Source organism: Hipposideros armiger, unplaced genomic scaffold (assembly GCF_001890085.2).
Source record: "Hipposideros armiger isolate ML-2016 unplaced genomic scaffold, ASM189008v1 scaffold_37, whole genome shotgun sequence".
Classification (NCBI taxonomy): domain Eukaryota; kingdom Metazoa; phylum Chordata; class Mammalia; order Chiroptera; family Hipposideridae; genus Hipposideros; species Hipposideros armiger.
Genome location: NW_017731387.1, coordinates 2,327,997 through 2,348,038, shown reverse-complemented (window position 1 = coordinate 2,348,038; position 20,042 = coordinate 2,327,997). Strand labels below are relative to the sequence as shown.

Sequence of the window (20,042 nt, the reverse complement as noted above, 5' to 3'; positions counted from 1 at the left end):
ATTTTTACCGTATTGAGTTTTTTTCTTTAAATTGCTAAACCTTTCTGACTCATTTAAAAATGTATTTTTCTCTAGCTCTCAAGGCTTCCATTGTATTAGGTTAGTTGTCTTTGTGCCCAAGAAGTGTTTCTTATAGGAAATAAATTTTTGCGATAGGGCAGTTTCTCCTGCAGGCTGAAGAAGGCATCGGGGGTGTAGGTGTGTTTATGGTGTCGCCTCATGCCTTTGCTGCTTCATTTCAGTCCCAAGACTGTCCTGTTAGCACAAAAAATAGTGCTCCATCTTCCTCCGCCCCCGCGTGGCAAAGAATTGCACCTCTGAGCCCCTCTCCCAGAACAGTCTTTTTTGAGGTTTTTAAAAGAATCAAGTATTTCTTTAAAAATGATATAAGAATCTTGGAATTTAATTATTATCATCCTCAGAGTTTTAATGGATTGATTGCAATTAAGTTTTTATAATAACATATGTCGAGACCCCTGAAGGCATTGGAGCGCTGATGAATAGCTTAGCTTATTTGGGGGTTTTAGATTAAATGCCAGATGCACTGACTGGTGAAGAATTAAAGAACTGTGAAAAGCCTACAATTTGTCTCTTAGAGGAAAATCACATTACTATTGGTCTACGGGCCATACATCCTAGTTTAATCTGTGAATCTGGTCAGAACAGATTCTTTGTATTTTTTTGTAAAGAAGCTGCCCATCAAGTCTATTCTTTATATTTTATTGCATGTGTAAAAACTTTTATATTTAATTGTATTTTAAAGATTGAAGTGATGAATATTCATTTTCACTTAACAATATTGCTGACTGAAGTACATTTAAGACAACAGGTAATTTCTTTAAATTGACTTAGTTTCCTATTAAGATGGTTATTTGCAGGTAAAAACACTTTGAAAACCTTAGTGACATCAATATCAAAAAGAGTAGCAGGAAGCACTTTTGTTGCTTAAAAACATGTGTCTCCTAACCTGTCACACCACTCTGAGATCATGCCACAAGGATTAACAAAATCCAGTCCTTGCAACTGTTGATGATTTAAAGGGAATAATATTATATTGATCTTCAGGATTATATATATTCTATTTAAATCAATTTCATTTATTTGTAATTTAAAATAGAATGGTGGAATCCATAATATGCAATATATCTTTGAATTTTTTTGAGATTTCCAATTATGTTATTTATATTTTGGTGTACTTATTTTGCATATTTAGTTCCAAGTTTTAATTTTCACTTTTGGAATAAAAAGCAAAATATTAATATTGATATAAAAAGCATCATCTTAAAGCATTCTTAAATTCCTTTAAAAACCTACTTGCAACCTAATTTTATATCTGCAGCACTTCTAGCAGTGTTACTTGTCATTACTTATAATACCAAACTAATTCTTCCAAAGCTTACGTCTTCCAACTACCTAAAGGTACGTGTTTACTAAATGATGTGGGGAACTAGTAATCAAGTGACATGTTCCAGGACGTTATAAAGTCATAGCTTTTCCAACAGATATTTTTTTAGTTCAAAATCATTTCTATGCAGCAGTAGCTAAATTCTTATCTTTTCTACTTACTGTGACATGCTCCAGAGTTATTAGAGTGATGTGTGACCATGAACCAACTCCATTTGGGGGGTGGGGGGGGGAGAAAAAGCATTATTGACTCAAACATAGAAAAAGGAGTTGAGAGAACTGTTACCCTGAGCCTCCCTCCGCAGTAAAACCACTTCTCAGCTTCTCCCTGGGTGTCGATATTTGTATGTGTGTGTAATATGTGTGTGTGCACAAAATTCATCCTTTATTTTAAGAGCAAACATTTTCATTAAGTATGTATGCTGATAAGTGTGTGGCTGTCACTGACAGAATTGTTTGCCAAAGCAGTGATAACACGTGGCATGGAACCAAGTGATTAATTTCTTTTGGCTCGAATCACTAGTTTAGTAATGCAAAGTGGATACTCATCCTCAAAAACACATCATCAGTAAATATTTTGGGATTTATCTCTTTTTAGACTTGGACTATTCCACTAAAATGGATGGATTATTTCCAGTAAACACAAAATTGAAAACCTTTTAAAAAGTCTTGTAGTCTTAATCTTTTAAAGCAAATTAAGTCCTTTAAAAGGATGTCTTAGTTTGTTCCAATTGTCAGTAATGTAGTACTTCAAATTTATCATTCTGCTTCACCTTATTTTTTTCAAAATGATACTTAGTCTATCAAATTAGATAACTTTAGTTTGATTTATAATGCTATGTTGAAAATGTGTGCAAGTCAAATTTTACAAGCATTTTAAACCACTTTACTTAGCAATTAACCATTTATGATATGTAGCAAAGATGCCAACCTTGTAAGTTATACCTTTTATCTAGGATAGAATGAAATGAATACATGTATACGTTATAATTATTTGACTTTAAAACCACATAAAGTGTATGGCCGTTAGCTTTGTTTCAGTATCCTTCAGTCTTTCAGCAAACATTTATCCATTTCAGGCACTTTTCTAGCTGCTGAAGATGCACTCAAGAAAGTGTCCCTTCTGTCAGCGGGCTCATAAACTGATGAAGGCAGAAAAGGTGGTGGCAGTGGGGAAAGTGGACTTGATTATTTAACAGTTAATCTCTGCCTACAATATAGGCGCTTCATAGTATTTTAATTAACTCTCACAAAACCCCGTCAGGCGTTTATTATTATTCCCATTGTACCGAGGGGAGACAGTCTCAGAGATGGCAAGATCATAAAGCTCACACATCGGTGGCCGAGTTGTGACGCGGGGCTCGCATCCCCCAGACTCCACGTTCGTTTTCATGTGTACTGCTGGGAACTTCTTGCGTGCCCGCATTGTGAGGATATAAAAGTGGGTGATGTGTGCTGTCTGCCCTCAAGGAGTTCCGGCTCTTATGAGAGCAACTCATACTCTTAAAAAAAAGCCACGACTGCCTCCTGTTGGGCTATGTCTAGTTGAACCCGTCTTACCACCTTTGGGGTCAAAGCCAGTCTGTGTTAGTAATAAGGGAGCTAAACCACATTTTGAACAGGAATGGGTTGATTCGTTTGCCATCCATCCTTCCTTAATTTTGGTCTGTAAGAGATTTCTGCTTCCAAGTCTTAAAACTGATGTAACTTCCTGCTAATTATCTTACATGGCTGCCCTGTACACCCCGACAGTCCGTTTTGTCTGTTAACCATTTAAGTAGGAGACTAGGGCAGAGTGAGAGTTATTTTTTAAAGTTAAGCTACTTTATTTTAATTCAGCTAAATTTTAAATTTCCAGGCTGAAAAAATGGTGACCAGGATTAATTAGTTCCGGGATGGAAATGAACATTTTGTGTTAACCCCCACATCTTCTCGTCCACCCTTCACACATCTTTTAAGGCTTTTCTATGCTCCCCTCTGTCTCTTATGCAAGGGGGCTTAGAGAAACGTCACATTCATTATGAACGTGTATAATTTTTCATGGTCCAAGAGACACACATTTCCGGTGCCACAGATGGACAAAATAAAAAGTAACCGAATGCCAGTAGCCTGTGTGTATGTAGGCCACATCGTTGGCTGACACCTTGGGATATTTCCCCCAGTGCAGCACCAGCGCCCCCAGGATTCTGCGAGGCTGTGTGTGTAGGAATGGGGTGGCATGGGGCCCCAGGTGATGGGACGTACTCTCCAGGGGCTCCGCATTTTGAAAGATCTGCAGGTGCTTTTGAGAACATCTGTGTCCCACTCCAATCTCTTCTTTCTGAATGCTGAAACATATTGTTTAAAATAGCCTTAGACAGCTTTGTCCCTATGTGTTTCCCTGAACTGTCCTTGCATCCATAACCACAGCTCTGATGTGAACACCTATGCTGGGACTCGTGGAAGCTGTGCTGATTGCACTGTTAAATGGTTAGAATTATCTAGTGCTCCTTCATACTTCAGGACATAACAGTTTAGATGAGGGATCTTCTGTTTTACTGGATGAAGTTCATCTCAAATACAGTAATGCCTGACGTCCCTCAGATGCCTGCTGTGTCAGAGGCTGTGCTAGGCACATACCGAGGTTAATTTAATTTAAGGATGGCAGCAGTGCCGTGGGGCAGACACTGACAGCACGGAGGCCTGGTGGGGAGGGCACAGCCTCGGGCAGAGGCCGGTAAGGCCGCCGTCCAGGGCCTGTGGTCTTCACTTCCTGTTCTCTGTTAATGATGTTAGTCTGTGCTGTGTACACTTGTGATTTAAGTAATTAGCTACTGTTTCCTGAGCACCTGCTATTTCCATTGTTGGAGAATTTTCTTGCATGTGCACGTGTGTGTGTACACTTGTATGTGTGTGATTTATACTTGTATGAGTGGCTGCTATTAATATTTTTGATATAAGTAAAAATGTAACCTTAAGAAGTTAACGGAAATGAACACATTTGATACTTTTTCATTTCAGTTCATCGATGGTCGGCTGGCAAAACTAAATGCAGGAAGGGGCTTCTCTGATGTCTTTGAAGAGGAGATCACTTCAGGTGGCTTTTGTGGAGGTAAAGACTGGATCCAGGCGGATTATCGATTTTCCGAAGAACAATTCCTGTGATTTTTGCACTTGTGTCTCATAGAAGCTACTATCTTCAACAACTATTTTCTCCTAAACATACGGTGTCTTAGGTACATGCTCTCATGCTATAACAGCTGTGGTATGAGCTTGTTTTCCTGATATCTGTTACTCAAGGCTTTAGATGGTCGCTTGGATTGGCAGGTGTTTGCCTGGATAGATAATTCCTTCCTCTTCCTGGACGTCAATATTACAGCATTGCAGTTCGTTTCTGTCTCCCTGCCTTTCCCCCTGGCCAGTATTCTCAGGTAGAAAATGACTAGTGATGGCGTTTACTGAGCAAGAATGAAAGGGCTGCGATTATAGTTGGAACAGTAGATGGTCATATAATCCGTTGTTTCAGAAAGGAAGGCCTGAGCCCGCAGCTGCTGCTACATCGTTAGGAAGCATGTTGTTAGAGAAGCCTTTACCTCTTCCGTCTTGCAGACCCCAGTGGCGCCAGGGAGAGACTTTTCCACTTTACCGTCCCACGTGCTTGTCTGTCATCGTGAAAGCGCTCCCTTAAAGCAACGGAAAGAGGCATATTTCGTGTGCATGAAGCACCCCTTAGGTGATACCCCACTTTTATTTAACGTAATTCACTTTACTCAAACAGCTCCATTGTTTCAAATGTAAATATTCAAACCATGTTATAATTATCTGGGCTGTTAATGAATTATGAATGGATGCTTTGTATGATCGCCCCGTATATAGTCCTGCCTCAGGCAAAGAACTTCCTTGTGCCTCGTTCCTTCCTTCATTCCTTCATTCAGCCAGTAGTTGCTGGGTGTTTATTATGTACAAGGCACAGTTCTAGATATGGAGTGATCTAAAGAAATGAAAACCTAGGGCCGGCCGAGCGGCTCAGTTGGCCGAGTTAGCTTAAGAGCACGAGCTCTGAGCAACAGGGTCGCCAGTTCGATTCCCACATGGGCCAGTGACGCTGCACCCGAGCTGAGCTGCCGCTGAGCTGCCAACAGGTGGCAGGATGGCTCAGCTGGTGAGAGCATGTGCTCCTAACAACAAGATTGCCTGTTCGATGGTGGGCTACGCCCACCCACGGCTGGGACTGAATTCAGCACCTTGAGCTGAGCTGCCGCCCAGATGGCTCAGCAGACAGAGCGAGTGTGCTTAACAGCAAAGTTGACGGTTCAACTCCCGCATGAAATTTAAAAAAAAAATCTGGTGTGTTCTTTTCACGTGGTATAATAGTAATTTTTCCACTTATCTGTAGGTTTAATTTGAGAAAAAAATTATTTAGTTTCTGTGTGAATAAACAGTTGCTAGAACTGAGAAATAAAATGTGAAAGGACGGATAGTCATAAGTACTCATCTCCTGATTGCCCCATGTTTAATTTTATGCGTAAGTAAGATTTATTTTTGCAGAATAAAAATTTAAAAACCATTGAGGTACTTTGTTCACCAAAAGAGCTTTGTAGACCTTCATCCGATGTAAGTATAGCATTTCATTGAAAGCATTTAGCTTTGGGAAAACCTTAGCTTGCTTGACTCAGCAAGTAAGCTGAATGTGGAATCACTCAGTGCCTGTCTTTCCTCAGCTCATAGTCCAAAATTTAGCTTCAATGGAACTTTTGTGTTAAAATAAGGCTTTTTTTACTTTTCACCTCAGACAAGCAAAATATTGTCAGCTCATAGACAAATTGCTTGAGGCATCTACTCAGTATTTACATAACTGCTATCTCATTATCTTTATGACCCGTGGGGCTAATATCTTCTATGGAATTGAAGATGACATCTTGTGACAGTGATGGGGTAGAACTGTGATCATTTTGTATAGTTAATTCTGTGCTGTTAACCATTGGCTAAGTAAGACTCATTAACCACGGGCCCAGATTCCTCTGTCACAGACTGGAGAGTAGGTGGCTTTTCTGGTGGGGGTTGGGGGGGCTCTTAAAAAAATTTCACTATCGGTCTTATTGTTTAAAAAAGGATAGGAGAATATTGATCACCAGTTGGCCTGTGACTTAGAGGCTGTTGCATTTCAGTAAAACTCAGTGCCAGCCACTTTGCTGTTCTTTCTAAAAATGAGAAAGGTTTTGAATTCTTAATTTCGGGGAGCCAGTGCTGATCCAAAAGGCAGGCATAGCTCAACAAGTATTCATTTCAGTAGGTCCAATAAGAAAGTACGTTAAAAAAATTACACCTGGCTGTCAGTGTTCTTTTTTAATTATTATATTTTAGGTTGTTATCCTAGAGATATACAGAGTTTATTCTTAGCAGGAAATAAAGCAAAATTCATTTAGGGTTTGAAACCAAAAGATGAATAATCTAATAAAAATTAATAATGTTCTTGTAATGAGGATATATATATATATATATATATATATATATAGTTCCAAAATAGTTCCTAGAGGTTAGCTCCTAGCACTTGTCATCTCTCTACTACATTTAGGAGAAAGAAGAATATGTCTATGTCATGATATCGAACTGTTTGTTCTTCAGAGAAGCAAACTGTTATGACTTTGTCATTTCTTTCATAGCTATGGTAATAATTACAATAAGTGTTCATAGTTATTGAATATTAACGTGTGGCAGAAGCTCTTATAAGAGCTCTGCGGATATCTCACTTAACCCTGAGTTCCCTAAGAGGCACTTGGATCACCCTCATTTTTATGAGGGTGTCCATCTCAGTCATTCAGTCAAGGTCACAAGCTATTCATGACAGAGTCTGAACTAGCTTCAGAGCTCTCGCTTTAATAACTATAATATATTGCTTTCTAACGATAAGAGAGCTTCTTAATTAGGAGACATTCAGTAAACAAGAGCAGTGCCCATGCCTTCCCTGCTGTGATTGGGTAAAAGCAAAATTCCCGTCTCTTCTGAATATCTCGAAGATTTTTTTTTTTTTTTTTACACATTCAGCCCTCAGGAAGATCACTGTAGGAGAAATCAACATTCACTGAAGCGAAAGAAAAAATGATGTTCCTTGAAGCTAAAATAGTTAGGAAATTTCAGAAAAGCATCTTGTCTCTCCCCTGTCTGTATCATGGCAGTGACGGCATGTTGGCCACTGTATTTGTTGCTAATATGCACGGTTGTGATAAAATGAATGTGGGTATGGCGGAGCTTTATAATTATTGTGGCGCTGATTAAAAATGTACCGTGCAGGACAGTCATCCACAGAAGATGAAAATTCACATTGAACCTGGAACTCTGGTCGGCGACTCTGTGAGTGCAGGTTTTCGAAAGCTGTTTTCTGCCCTTCGGGTCCCATGGTCAGGAGTTAAAGAAACCCATGCCACTCCTGATTCCTTTCATGAGACCCTTGTAGAAGGTTCGTCCTGATCAGGAGATGCGGAAAGAAAGGGGAGAGTCCCCATAGAGGCGAAAAGGAAATAGAAGAGGACAGAGTAGAACAAAGGCTGCAATTAGATGAACACAAGCACTGGTCTCTGTAAAAGCAGCTAAGGAATATGGAGTAAGAACATTTCTGTGTATTCTTTTCATTTAAAATAAAAGTAGTTCTTAAATCCACTTCCAATTATCTAAGCTTTAATAAGGAGAAACGTTTTCAGGTTGATGTGTAGAGTGTGTGGACTCTCCACGAACAGCATTTGTGTCTTTGTTAGTTTTCTGTAGAACTCATCACTGATAGTTACGTAATTCCATTTCTTTTTTTTTTAATGACTAAGGTAGCAAAAGAATCTGAAGGGGTGGTAGGTAATCATTAGTTTTAGTGCCATTTCTGGCCTCACTGAACAATTTAGAAAATTTACATTTTTTTGTGATAAGTCACTACAAATTACTGGAATTTAAACAAATACGTTCGAAGGGAAAGTCTTCGTGCAAGTGAGAGAGATATTTTGTCCTTGAATGTGAGAAAAGCACTTGTGTGATTAACAAGAACAATGTTAAGAATTTCCTCTATAATGCTTATTATTCCCATAACCCAGTACTTTAATAGAAGGATGCGGGGATTTTTTTGGCATTCAGATTCACTTTTAAGAAGAAAAACAGCCTTAATAAAAATTTTTTTTCAAACAATAATATGCTTGTCTCATAAATTTTGTGGAAATAGGAGCCTTCAATCTTAAAAGCACTAAATTAAAGAGACAAGGATCCTGAAACTTTTTTTAACAGGAATCTGCCTAAATTGTACCACATGTTTTCCTGCCATCTGAAGCAGTTTCTCTGGGGACTTCCTGTTTGCCCCGTGCTACAAAATCCCAGATTCTTATTGGTGATTCTCACTCTCAACTGTTTCTTCTCAAGGTATCAGCTTTGAGCGGCTCCTTTTCCTCTTAAACGTGATTGCTTTGAAGTGATACAGAGGCACTGTCTATAATTTCAGTTTTAACGTATTTTATCGAGCAGTCTTTTATTCAGGTGGCGTTTCAGAGTGGAAGGACTAATGGACCAGGGACTCAAATACCTAGATTTGGTATCTTTGGGAACTTGGGCAAATAAGGCATCCACTAAGAACCTCAGTTTCCTCATCTGGCAGGTTCTGCGTAATAACAGCCAACACTGATGGTGTGTGTGTGATATGCAGCCAGCTGGGAGACTTGGTCCCACATCACGTGGGACACAGGGGGCCTGAGCTCTCAGACACCCTGGACCCCAGAGCCTCTTCCTTCTCACTGCCTTGCCGCCATGACACTGCATGCTTTCACGCGTTCAGACTAGAAAAACAGCTCAAATATCGTGATGTAGGTAAAAACGTTTTGTGAGCTGTGAAGAGCTGGAGATGAGCTACATGTAATGCTGTATGTCAGCTATACCTCAATAAAATAAGAGACAACAGACTGTTTTAGGGATTCTTTGTACTGGACAGTCTCAGAGTAGCCATTGGGACTTGGAGTTTTTAAGCATTTAAACCAAGAAGGTTGATGAAATCTAACTAGAGTCACTTGGTAGAAAACATTACTTTAGACTAGTTGTGGCTTTACTTATTTATTTTGCCTTCTAATATCATCTTGTTGACTAACTTATCCTATTTGGAGCTGAATATGTAATTGCTAGTTTTATTAGAACTAATTTTTTCAGCATTTGAGCTTTCTGATAACCATGATGCTCTGTAGCCTGAGAGCTGCTTTTGCTTCACATTTCCATGGGTGATAGCTTTAAAATTTGGATTTCCAACTAGAGAATGTTTTCAGACTATAACTGCAGTTTAATTGCACTGAAATAATATTTGTTATCAATTAATGTTAATATTTAATAACCATAGAATAATCTTCTTTTGGTCCTCAAGGTTCTTTGCAGTTTTAAATTCCCTTCTAGTTTTTTTTTCCTATTCACTTGAAATATTATTTTAAAAAGAACCTAATTGCATATGAGAGGCAAAACCTTTACAAAATAGACATAAAACATTGAAAAATCAATTTAAAAGACATGGGAATTTTGACTTTCAAAAGAGTGGTTATTATGTTTTCCCCTCTGAAGATAATATTAAAATGAAAGACGATAGATTACTATAACATATGAGCTTCACATATGAGAAAAGAAAAAGCATCTATTTTTAAAAATGGTAATTACTGTGTTCCTAAGAATTAGAGCAATTTCTTAGTTTTTACGATAACATGCCTCTTTCACATTACAGATAAATAAAATGTGTTTACCAGAATCCTGGAAATACTAGTTCTTGATGAATTTAGGTTTATAGATTTATTTTTTTTTCTTTTTTTAAATTTATTGAGGTGCTATTGGTTAATAAAATTATATAGGTTTCAAGTGTACAATTCTCTAATATGTCAACTATATATTACACTGTGTGTTCACGATCCAAAGTCACATCTCTTTTTGTCACCATATATTTGACCCCGTTTGCCTTTTCTGCTCCCCTCCGTCCCCTTTTCCTCTGGTTACCACTAAATTGTTATTCATGATTTTTGTTTGTTTGCCTTGTTCATTTGTTGTTTTCAGTTTTATATCCCACATATGAGTGAAAGCACATGGTTCTCGACTTTTTCTGTCTGACTTATTTTGCTCGAGCATGGAAATTTCAAGATCCATCCATGTTGTTGCAAATGGCACAATTTCATCTTTTCTTATGGCTGAATAGTATTCCATTGTGTATATGTATCACATCTTCTTTATCCAATTATCTATCGAAGGACACTTTGGTTGTTTCCATGTCTTGGCCACTGTGAATAATGCTTCAGTGAACATAGGGGCACATATATCTTTATGGTAAATGTTTTCGGATTTTTAGGGTAGATCCCAGGAGAGGAATTGCTGGGTCATATGGTAATTCTATTCTTAATTATTTGAGGAACCTCCATACTGTTTTCCATAGAGGCTGTACCAACCCGCCTCCCAACAACAGTGTATGAGGGTTCCTTTTTCTCTGCAGCCTCTCCAACACCTGTTATTTGTCTTGTTGATGATAGTTATTCTCATAGATGTGAGGTAGTATCTCATTGTGGTTTTGATTTGCATTTTCCTGATAGCTAGTGAAGTTGAGCGTTTTTCATATATCTGCTGGCCCTCAGTTTGTTTTCTTGGGAGAAGTGTTTGTTCAGGCCCTCTGCCCATTTTTTAATTGGTTTGTGTTGTTGTTGTTGTTGTTGAGTTGTATGAGTTCTTTATATATTTTGGATATTAGCCCTTTATCGGAGGTGTTGTTTGCAAATAATTTCTCCCATTCACGTGGTTGCCTCTTTGTTTTTTTCATGGTTTCTTTTGCTGGGCAGAAGCTCTTTAGTTTGATGTAGTCCCATTCATTTATTTTATGGATTTATTTTTGAGCAAATGTTCCTGACATCATATTTTCATATATTTCAGGGAACTCAAGATCATATCAACAATGGGTACATACAGTCAAGGTAATAATAACCCTTCAAAGTTTCTTCTTTCACTCTTCTCTGTATGTGAGTATGCTGTATATGCTTATGTTGTTTATTGGCAATATTTGAAACATTTATATATTTTCTCACATTTAAATTTTTTTTATTCTATGCTTATAGTTTGTTGCTATTCATAAATATTTTAAAATGGAAAGCTTTTGTCCGGAGATAAATGGCTTGTTTTAAAAAGCAAGACTTCACTGTCACTTTGTATTACATTTCAGAACATGGAATTAGGGGAAGTAGTAGGATTTGATGGGAGTTTTATTATTTCTGGTAATGTGTTTTTGTTAATATGATTTTTAAAATATAAAACTCTCTTCTACAAATTGAGATGTTATTGTCCAACATTAAAACTGTTGGTAAACAGTTGAATATATTTCATTTTTATTAAGCTTTAAATATATACCTACTACTGGTCATCTTGCCCAAGTCTGCCTTAACTGCAAAGATGAAATGACTTTTAAATGATTACACTGACCAATAAAACAGAGTAGATTGTTTATATCTTGTGTGAAATTACCATCGTAATATATAAGAGCTTAAAAACACTAAACATGAAATAATTTTTGTAGGTCTTTTTTTAACTTGTGAGTAAAGCTCTTTTTCTATTCTGTTAATAAAGCTGTGTTTTCAGGACAATCTGGCCAAAATTTTTTGGAAATGAATTTCTGTTTTTCCTTTGCAGAAAGGAGGTGCGTTATTCAACTCAGCAATGACCAAAGCAACTCCCGCTGTACGGACAGCATATAAATTTGTAAGTTTTCCTTTGATATTTAAAAATGTAAAATTTTACATTTTCCCAGCTGATAGTCATGTAAGTCTAGAAAATTTTCTATTTTTCTTTTAAGCAAGATTTTAAAAGTTTAGAGTTAATATTGACCAAAGCAAATTCAAGTATTAAAATTATACCATTCTATAGACAGGATATTTCCTTTATATACTCTAAAAATGGTTCTTTATTTTATTTCAAAACTATTAGTCAAATCATGCACTCAGTCCATGATGAAGTGCCATTTTTTAAGATTCGATTGTTTAACTTAACAACATATCTTAAATTCTCATTGTGTACTTGAGGCCCAGGTAGGAAAAAATTTAAAAATATGGTGCATTCTCGTCCCTCAGAGGTGCTTTGACTCCCGGTAATTAAAATTCTTCATTGATTCTCTGTGGCTTATAGTAGAACAACCAAAACAATACCGACAGTTATAGTAACAGCAATGCGTAAATAAATAACAAAATTAAATCTCTTTAATGTGACAACGAAGACCCTTCATGCCATGGCTCCTCCTACATCCTGTTCCATTCCCTGCGCCCCTGAGCCTCTATATTTCTGTGGACCCTGAGCTGCTTCTCGCTTCATAGATGCACGGTGTTCTCTTCTGCTTCTCTGTTCTTGCACAAGCGAGTCCTGTAATTGGAGCCCCCATTTCTTGGCCTTTATTTTCCTACTAAACACCAGTTCATCCGGTAAGACATTAGTGCCCCTGAAAAAATCTTCCCAGCCCCACAGAAGAAGCGTTCACATACCTTCCTCCGTGTTCCACAGAACCTGTACACATGCCTGTGTTTCGGCCGTTGTTGTCCCTGTGTCCATCTTTATCTCTAATTTGAGACCAGTAGCTTTCTTGAGGGAGGAGCTAGTGGGTTGGTATTCAGTAAAGCTCTTTTTAAATTCAGGAGGTCATATATATTTCTATATTCCTAAAAACATCCAGGGCAGTAGTTCTGATTTTATGAGACTCTCTTCAAATGCTTTCTTGTAAATGATGTGATTGAGTTAATAACAATAACATATTTTAATAAGTTTAGAACTTATATTTTCTTGACTTATAATTTGATATATATGTAGCTACCATTTCTGGTTTTAAAAACCTGTTTCAAAGATGACATTTTATAGTAGGGAAGCTAATCTACATAGTGGATTAAAAAATACACAGAAACGGACTCACAGATACAGAGAACAAACTGATGGTTGCCAGATGGGAGGGGGTTTGGGGGTCTGGGTGAAAAAGGTGAAGGGATTAAGGAGTACAGATTGGCAGTTACAGAACAGTCACTGGGATGTAAAGTCCAGCACAGGGAATATAGAGAGTAGTATGTAATAACTATGGTGTCAGATGGGTACTAGACTTATTGGGGTGATCACTTCGTAAGTTATATAAATGTCTAATCACTGTGTTGAATGCCTGAAACTAATATAATGTTGTATGTCAACTGTAATTGAAAAATAAATTAAAAACAAATGGAAAAACATGAAATGATTTGATATATAAAAATCAAAAACATACACTGCCCAAATCTGAGCTATGTGAAGCCTCGTCATAAAGTAAACTGAGGAGGTGAACTTTCACCTTGGACATGTCCACCCTCTGCTTCCGTGTGGTTTCTCCGCGGCTTTCCTGCTCAGGAAACGTCTTCAAGTAGATCGCTTATCCCACTGTAATGCTGGGGGTTTGATTCTTGAAGCTATTTAAATTTTTCACAAGAAAATAGCACATTGCTGCCATAAGAAAATCAAACTAATGTTGAGCCTCATTTCTCACATTCATTTCAGACTCCAAGAAAGGTTTCACAGTCAAGTGCCCTTTATTTTATTCCTTGACTGAACACTCAAAGTTTTCCTTCAGGCTTAGAGAAGTTGTATTGTATTATTTTACTAAATGTTTTTTTTTTCTCCTTAATTTCACTCAGATCTTCCATAAAAGCACAGAGATAAAGCAAACATGTTCCAAAAACCCCATTGTTTATTTAAATGTTTATCCTTTTTATCAGTAGATATTTTATTTTAAACCCTTCTCTGCAGAACAGTGAAATGTCACCAATTTAAAAGTTCTGTTTTTTGGAAGATTATCCTCTAAATTAATTTCAGGCCAATTAAGGTCTTCAGAATGTACTTAATACTTTTATCATTTATTTTGTGAGCATGTCATACATGAATCAAGAGCGTTGGGGCAAGTTGTACCTAAAACTCATCTTTGCAGATTGCTAATATTCTGAAATATGAACTCTGAAATTCCTCCTTTGAGTACAAACTTCTCTGAACAAAACTCCTAATTCTTCTTTAGATAGTAAAGAAAATTAATTTACCTTGTTTTTCTTTAGATAGTAAATTTTTCAAAACTGGGAACCATGTTTTCAAGTGTTTCATTCCTTCAACAAATTATTTGCATGCCTGTCATGAACTTGGCCTTGTACTGGTTATTGGAGTTAGAACGGTGAGCATGCCAGGCCCTGTGGGTAATAGAGCGACCGTCCCTGCTCCTGTATGTGCGTTGTCTTCACCTTGCTTTGTGCTTTGGACGCTCCACAAGCGCTGAGTATGTGTTTCTTGAAGGAAATATTGACCTATACTTAGAACATTTTTCCTGTGCTTTCTATGCTTGTGTTTTCTATGAATATAGGGACCATAAAGGAGACTAGAGTTGATATACATACTCGCTTATAAATCTAAAAATAATAGCAAAGTGAATACATACTTGATTTTGCTAAAAGATTTTCTAAGTCAACTTTCTTTGTTAAGTCTTTGCATTTGAAATAATTAGCCAAAGCCATTCGCTGGTGCTTTTCTGTAGAGAATACTTGCTTATTGGTGAGTTTCCACTTGGTGAATTGAAAAGGATTGAGAGAAGCTGAACCCCATCTTCCAGCGAGTCTGAAAGAGGCCGGTGGAGGAAGTAGAGAAACTGATGTTTAAATGAGTCAGTACGTGAATTACAGAACTATGGCTGATACTCGATTCAACGCTATACACTAAGGAGCATGGAAAATGTGCATCAGGTGGATTTTGAAAGAATAGAGGGTATTTAGGTAAACTATTGGGTTGTCGGAAAAGTCATGACGCATTTTTGCAATGAAAACCATAGAAAAATACGTCATGATTTTTCCGACAACCCAATAGACTATAGTCCAAATGTGAGTAAAGATGGATACAAATTCTAGGAGATGGGAACAGGAACATGTTTTTTTTTAAATTATTCATGTTTACCTAATGGGAATGTAAGAATTAATATAGTAGATTCAGTGGCTAATGAATGAAAATGTTTTATTGATTCTAAAGAACTGTGAAAATATAATTTAGTGTTATCTGGCTTTTTAGGTTGTCTTCTACTCTGTGTAACAAATACAGTAGAAAGGACCTCCAGGCAGCTGGACAAAATGGAAGGTTTTTCAGGCAGAAGGGGACTTGGAAGAAGAGCAGATCACTGCGTCTTTCTTTGGGGCATGGGAGGGTCTGTCGGGTAATGACCTCATTACTGCTGACCAGGAAAGTCCAGGCTGACTGGGCGAAGGTTCATTCCCGGGTTAGGTTAGGCACTAATTCCTGAGCTGGTTTAGCACAAGTCGCTCCGTTTCGGGGCCTGTTTTCTCTCTCTCTTTTCTTTTTAACAACAGGAAAGGAATCCAGTCGTTCCCCTCAGTGCATTCACTATTCCTGGGAGGGACTTGGGAAAGCAGGGTGTTTTGGTAGAAGCAGCAAGGCCTCCGGAGTGGGAAGCCTCGAGTCTGCATACCTCGTGTCCATGTCTGTGGGAGAGCACAATGCCTTTGCTTTTGTGAGGCTAAGATTCAGTGAATGTATTTTAAAAACCGCAGTTCCTCCTCCTCCCTTGCGATGGGAAGAAGTTGGATTTCGGAATTAATTAGACCAGATTGAACCTAGGCTACGCAGACTCATCCCCTCTGAGTCCCTTTCCTTATTTGTAAATGTAATAATAACAGCACCAACTTCACAGAACTGTTGGGATGATTAAATGAGATAATGCACACTTGGTGCCCAGCGACAAATACTGAGGAAACACAAAATAAGCCCAAATCTTTCTTCTTTTTCACCCTGGCCACCGTGAATAGGACTATCCAGCAGAATGCAGGCTGAGGCTCTTAGGAAAGCCTCCGGTTGTCTTTAGTGAAATTGTGCCCCACGGGAATCACAGCAGGACCTGAGAGGCTCAAATGCAGGAGCCAGATTCACGGGGAAACACGAGGACAGTCTTTACATTGTCAAATGACTTCCAGTTTTTGCCAGGAACACTATATATGAAATAGCCGCAACGTTAAGATTGCTCCGGTAATAAAAACGTGTGTCTGCCTGGAAAGCACTTGGATGAAGGTTTGTGAAGTTGCTGTGTTTCCTAAAGTCCAGACATTTGCCCGAATGACCTGCTTCTGTGATGTGCCTTGTTTCTTCCCCCAGTTAGTCACAGTTCCACGTTAAGACTGGGCCTCAGTAATCTGGTTGACGCTTGCATTTTCATATAGTTTAGGAGGCAAAATAGGCTACCAGTCTCTGTATGATACTTGTATGCAAATGGAGATAGTAATGTTTCAACAACTAACGAAGGTATGAAAGTAAGTGGTATGGTGTCCCTAAAAATACTTTTATTTAGAAATTTCTTCTATTTCTAAATAATATGAATAGTTAGCAGTTTTCATGACACGAGATCTCATGTACTTAATCTTTAAATGGTAATAGAAGTACGCTGAGCCAGACACTTGTATTATCATTTTCTAGGCAAAAAATCACGCAAAGCAGGGAATAAAGGAGGTGAAGAGTAAACTGAAACACAAGGTATGTCTCATTCCTCTTTTCATTCTACCTGGATTCTTGTATTGGTTTGAAGCTTATACTTTACAGATCACATGGGATTTACGTTTTTAATGACTTTTGAAATATGCTTAGCTCTACGTTCAAGAATGTATTTTTCATAACAAGCCCTCTGGCAACTCTGCCATTTTAGATGCATCCACTGAGTAATGTCTTTGTTGTTTGCATATTTTATCACAGAACTACGGAGAGCTTCAAAGATGCTTTAACAGGATGTATGTTTTCATAAAGTTAATTGCCTTGATATCACAATTGAAATTCTTCCTTCAAGCAGAGACTATTTTTTAAAAAAGATGATTTTTGGTGTAAAATTAAGCCACAGATGTCATTGTTCAGTTTTATAGGAGCGTTCCAATAGTAGCTCCCTTAAATTGAAGCATGTTCTTAATTTACAAAAGTTTCTGTTTGAGGATGTGTATTTGAATCTATGAATAGTGCATGTATATGAATATTTATATGTATATATATATATGTGTTTTTTATTTGAATACATGTTACACCTTGGCAGATTTTGTTGTTTTGAATTTCTACCTTTGGAGAAAAAAAAATACTACTTAAAACTTCCATTGTAGTGTTGGAAAGTAAATGATCCTCATATAAATTTTATTCAAATTATTCAAAATAGTGAAAGATTATTTTGGAAAGTATTAATTCATAACATAGAGAAATGCATTACGGTATTTTCATCACATAGAAATGCATTATTTTCCTAAGTAGGTTCTTGAAGCTTATTTTGTTATTTGCATCTGTACCAGATACTTTGTTGGTTAATCAAATAACACCAGTTATCAAAGGAGTATTTAACAATAATGACTTGTGTGTTTCCTCGTGTGTAGGAAAGTGAGGATGACTGTGGGCCATGTCCTGGCTCTGTGCAGTACACGCCCGTGTACACATCACACAGCGAGAAGGAAGGAAACCCCGAGAGGCGTCAGCTCCCCCAGGTAAGGCTGCTACCCAGTGTCTCCAAGTCTTAATGTTTTGGAATCCCAGCTCGTTAGGAGTAGTTTTGGCCCCGTTAATATTTATCATATATTAAGAAAACGTGCAGTTGTTGTCCCAGAAATGTAGGCGGTCTGTGAACAGGCCTCAGGAACTGGGGTTCAGCGTTCCAGATGTGATTCCCACGCGCTTTCAGTGACGACGTCTCACAGAGCTCTCAGTCAGGGATGGGGAGAGAAGGACACGGACACGTGCGATCACCATAGAGTGTGTGTGGGACAGTCGGTGATGACAAAAATAAAGCGCAACTCGTACGTGGAACTTGACCATTAAAATACTCTGTAGAAATTTGAGTATGAAGGAATAAAGGCCTTTCTAAAGTTAGATATTTTATTTGCTGTAAATATTTAATGCCTCTGCTTATGTGCTGATGCTATTTAAAATATTGTCCTAAATTAGGAAAGTGTTCAGAATTAGAGCTCTCTGTGTCTGATTGTTGCATCATAAGTATGTATCTGAAGGTTTTAATGAAGCAACATTTGTAGATGCCAAGTCATATTGTAAGTGGCCCAGGGAAACGCGTTTTTAACAAGAACTCTCGAGTGGACTGTAGTTACAATGTTATAGAACTGGAAGCAGCTGCACAGCTTCATTTATGACAGTCACAAAGTTCCCGGATGAGGAAGCTGGTGGCGAAATGGCCACATCATCTTCCTGTGTCTCAAGATGAGTTAGTGGCAGAGTGGACGAGCGCCCCCGTGTCTTGCTCAGTGCTGCTGGAGGGGCAGGTGCTGCGGGGGCTGCAGGGAGGTGGCCCTGCAGCGCTTCCAGGTGTGTTTGGGAAGGGGCGAGGGCGGCGAGGCTGCACGAGAACCCGGCCTGTGTAGAGAAAACCAGTCATTCAGCCGTCTAACACCCACTCTGCCGTAGGTGCTGGTCTAGGTATTCTGGGGAAACCTTCCTGAGAGTCTTAGAATACACTGGATGCTTTCTCTATGGTTGATCCATTTATTCAGCTTGCATTTCCAGATGTTATTAGTATTGTTGAATTGAAGCATATTGGCGGGGAATGCTGGCTGTCTGAACTAAAGTAAGCCTTTCCATAAAATAATGATTCCACAAGGGCAGAAACCTTTTCTGGCTACCACTGTTAACTGGAAAACAGTTATTAACTTATAGACCTTTGATGGATTTGCAATCAATTTCTCAATTTTTCTCCTATCATTAGAATGTTCAATTCCTGTCTCTCAAGCTTTAACATCTTAAAAACTTTTGCCAACAATTTACTGCCTTAGTATCGGAGCATTCCGGTTATATTTACCGTGGTGAATAGATTTTCGTGTGAAGCAAATGTGCCCTCTCACTGCTCTCTCTCCCACTGTAATAATATTAGGGTCTGAGCACATTAAGATTTTCAATTACACATGTAAGCATTTCTAGGAATAGTTAGATGTAGTTAAAGGCAGAAACTAGACTAGATATCAATAAATACGTCAAAGACTAATGTTTATTTATTTATTGTTTATATTTTACAATAAAAAATTTCCAAAAATAAATGACATCTTAGAAAACAAACATTAAAGTTCATTTAATTTAGATAAGATTTCCGGCAGAGAGAAAGTAAGCATGTAGGAAGCAGAGGCCCATTGCCTTGACCAGCAGCCTAAATGTGAGAAAAACAGCTGCCATGATGCATACACACAGATTTAAAACAGAAGGTGGTCAGAGTATTGATTCTGTTCCCCAAACTGTCTTTCGTATCCCCAGGGCAATCTTGTGGCTACTGATTTGTGCTTTCTAATCCCTTCCCCTTCTCCCTCATCCCCATCCCCCTCCCATCCAGCAACCATCGGTTTTTTCTCTATGCCTCTGAGACTATTTCTGTTTAGTTTGCTCATTTATTCAGTTCTTTAGATTCCACATATATGTGAGATCATACAATATTTGTCTTTCTCCATGTTGTAAATATTTTGTAGGGTGTCAGATGGGCACTTGTCTTATTAGAGAGACCACTTCATGGACCGTGTAGATGCCTGACCACTACACTGTACACCTGAAGCTGAAGCTGAATAATACTGAATGCCAACTATAATTTTGTGTGTGTGTGTATATATATATATGTGTTTTTTATTTGAATACAT

The 20,042-nt window shown here is 38.0% G+C and overlaps 1 protein-coding gene across 1 annotated transcript in view; it reads left to right on the top strand.

Moving 5' to 3' along the window:
* DENND1B (DENN domain containing 1B) overlaps nucleotides 1-20,042 on the top strand; it is a 192,702-nt gene that overhangs the window by 151,734 nt on the left and 20,926 nt on the right. The window contains exons 16-20 of the mRNA XM_019637992.1: nucleotides 4,405-4,495; nucleotides 11,293-11,333; nucleotides 12,043-12,111; nucleotides 16,867-16,923; nucleotides 17,796-17,903. Of these exons, the coding sequence (XP_019493537.1) occupies nucleotides 4,405-4,495; nucleotides 11,293-11,333; nucleotides 12,043-12,111; nucleotides 16,867-16,923; nucleotides 17,796-17,903 (366 nt within the window). The remainder of the gene's footprint in view (nucleotides 1-4,404; nucleotides 4,496-11,292; nucleotides 11,334-12,042; nucleotides 12,112-16,866; nucleotides 16,924-17,795; nucleotides 17,904-20,042) is intronic.